This window comes from Morone saxatilis, unplaced genomic scaffold, assembly GCF_004916995.1.
Source record: "Morone saxatilis isolate NCDOM2014 unplaced genomic scaffold, NCSU_SB_2.0 Contig11, whole genome shotgun sequence".
NCBI lineage: Eukaryota > Metazoa > Chordata > Actinopteri > Moronidae > Morone > Morone saxatilis.
Window position 1 is genome coordinate 1548032 of NW_023339663.1, and position 2652 is coordinate 1550683.

The following is a 2652-nucleotide window of genomic DNA, read 5'->3' on the forward strand; positions in this document are numbered from 1 at the left end:
GTATATCATGGCTATTGGGACACAGGTGCCATGAAATGTAAAACATTTAAATCAGGAATTATTGGGACTTTGCACAAGTATGAACTGAGCAACATGTTTTAAGACTAATGACTCCGAGCTCTGTTTAAATGTGTCGTGTGGCTGTAGTGCCACCTGGAGGTAAAATGCTCCCATTCATGACAACATTACGGTGACAACATTTTTATAAAACTCACCAGTTTAAATTATATTACGGCTTTAAGTTATGCAGGTTGGTGCCGTCACTGTTTTCATTAACCAGGCTCAGCTACACCCACGCTCCACTCCTTTGCCCATTTTAGATCCGGCAGAGTTGGGAAGGCCAAGATGGCAACAGAACTTCAGAAACCTACAGTTTATGGTTCCAGAGCCGCTGCAGCTGGTTTTACGTCAATTAAACCACACCTACAAGAACTTGGCAACCAGGTACCAGAAAGCTGTATCGAATATATATATATATCTATAAAATGAATTGCTGTTTTGTGCTCTAATGTTACCAAATTGGATCAAAATGGCATAAAATAGGCAGAAATGGATGTGCCTTTGTGTTTCTGCTCATACACTAATGAGCTAAAGTGTTTTGGAAATGGCCACATGGTGGCGCTAATCTGTACGCAAAGGTAAGGAGTTCTTGGATTATGTCCTAACTTTCCACCAGATTTCACTGAACTCTGTTAAAGGTTTCACAGACGAACCCGACTGTAGCTTCTATTTGTTCTCATTTTGATATTGTCTGAACCTCAGCACTTATCTGCTGTTGGCAGTTTCTTCTCCTGAAGTGAAACCTGATTCCTCCAGATCTCTGAAGATTGTGGGTCAGGTAGTTCAGACTGAATCTGTAATCAGTGCCTGATAATCTGAGCTGGGATTCCCCTTCTTAAAACTTTAGCCCCAGATAATGATTGACTGATCATACAACAACAAACCACAAACACCCGCACAGAAATGTGTTTATTATGTGATTAAGTATATCAATATAATGCATATTTTCCCTTGTATTGTAACTCAAATCCCATTTAAATTACACAAATATATTATTTCACCATTAGATATTGCTCACCAGAACTGGAACATATGTAACATACTGGACTACACTGAAAAAGGGTAATTCTTCTAATGTAGACAAAATGGCAACACATGGCAACACACAGCATGTGATGTTGTTATCACTCCCAAATAGTTTGACTGTTTAAATAAATGGACAATAACTAAATCTGTTGGTCACATTGAATGTTTGTTTAAATCAGTAATGGTTGTAAATTCAGAGGTTAAACAGGCCTCTATAAAGTAAAATTAAAAAATGAAGTCTAACTCTTCAGTTATATACAGTATATGAATAAATCTATATTTTATAAGGTCTAAAATCATGAGCCAAATGCAAAAATACTAAATAAAATTGCACATTCAAGTTCACATGTCACTTAACCAAACAAACCTTCAACATCAAAAGATAATTGCTGAGAACCTGTTTGCAAAATGTTGACACAGTGAGGACAGTGGCAATCGAAAAAATCCTGCAAAACCAGACAGAGTGGAATTTTGTTTTTTCATGGCAGTAGAAATATGCACATGCTTTAACAACTGGCCTGAAAAAAAAAAACTGGTTCAGTGAGGCTGTGGGTGGGGTTCAGATGTGACAAACAACCATAAATAGAAACCAAAGCCAATTACAGAAAAGCATCCATCAGCTTTTCTTCAGTGCAACTATGTACTTTTGTTTTTAAAGATTAGATTTCGTGACCTGTGCCTTCATTCGACAGTAGACAGTATAGAGAGGAAACCAGTTAAAGGATAATTAGGTGACAACATGCAACTCTTCACAAAAATTACGTCATCATGCATTACATGTTAGACCACTTGCCCACCAGAACACCCCATAATTTTAAAGAGAAGCTCTGTAAAGGATAGGTTCCTAATTAATTAATTTTAATGTTCTCACAACAGCAATTTTTTCTGCTGCATCAAATTGATTCAGTTTACAGTTGACTATAGCTTTCTGCTAACTGTAACATTAACTTGGGTTCTTGGGACTCATCTTCTAGAAGTCTTTTACAACAAATATAATTTTTTTTACAACAGCTGAGTTTCAAACTAAATATGCACCCTAATTATTTCCAGGATATTTGGTCATTTTCAATACATTTCTATGTATTTCCATAACTGGGAAACTAGTGTCTAAATTTCCAGCCTGACACAGTTTGGAATATATTTTTGCACAGAGGGAGGACTGAGGAATTAGCCTCCCATATATCTTATATTAAGATTTCTATTGTAAAAATGAAAAAAATATTTGTCTTTTTTTTAAAAAAGTGAACCTATCCTTTAATAAAATAAACCAATAACATGCTGTGGAAGAGATGTCTCAGTCTGGGATTAGTTGGGTTTAATTCTCCCAGTCTGAAATAAGAAGCTTGCGGTCTTCTGCTTTTCTCTTCCTGGTGAAGTAAGCAACCATCACAGCCATCACCATCAGTGACACTATGAAGGCGCTGGCGAAGATCAAGGTGCTGGTGTTGGTGTTGAGGATCTCCCTGATTACCCCACCTCCTCCGCTCGATTTGGTGTCTGAGGAAGCTGGTGGAGGAATCGCTGAAAGACAACCGTACAGCAGTTAAGATAGATAGATAGATAGAT

General features: G+C 37.2%; 1 protein-coding gene across 1 annotated transcript in view; it reads right to left on the minus strand.

The window, feature by feature from the left end:
• Window positions 1-958: 958 nt before the first annotated feature.
• Window positions 959-2652, minus strand: part of LOC118320851 — a 10639-nt gene continuing 8945 nt past the window's right edge. Inside the window, exon 13 of the mRNA XM_035651975.1 lies at window positions 959-2607. Coding sequence (XP_035507868.1) covers window positions 2402-2607 — 206 coding nt within the window. The 3' untranslated portion in view covers window positions 959-2401. The remainder of the gene's footprint in view (window positions 2608-2652) is intronic.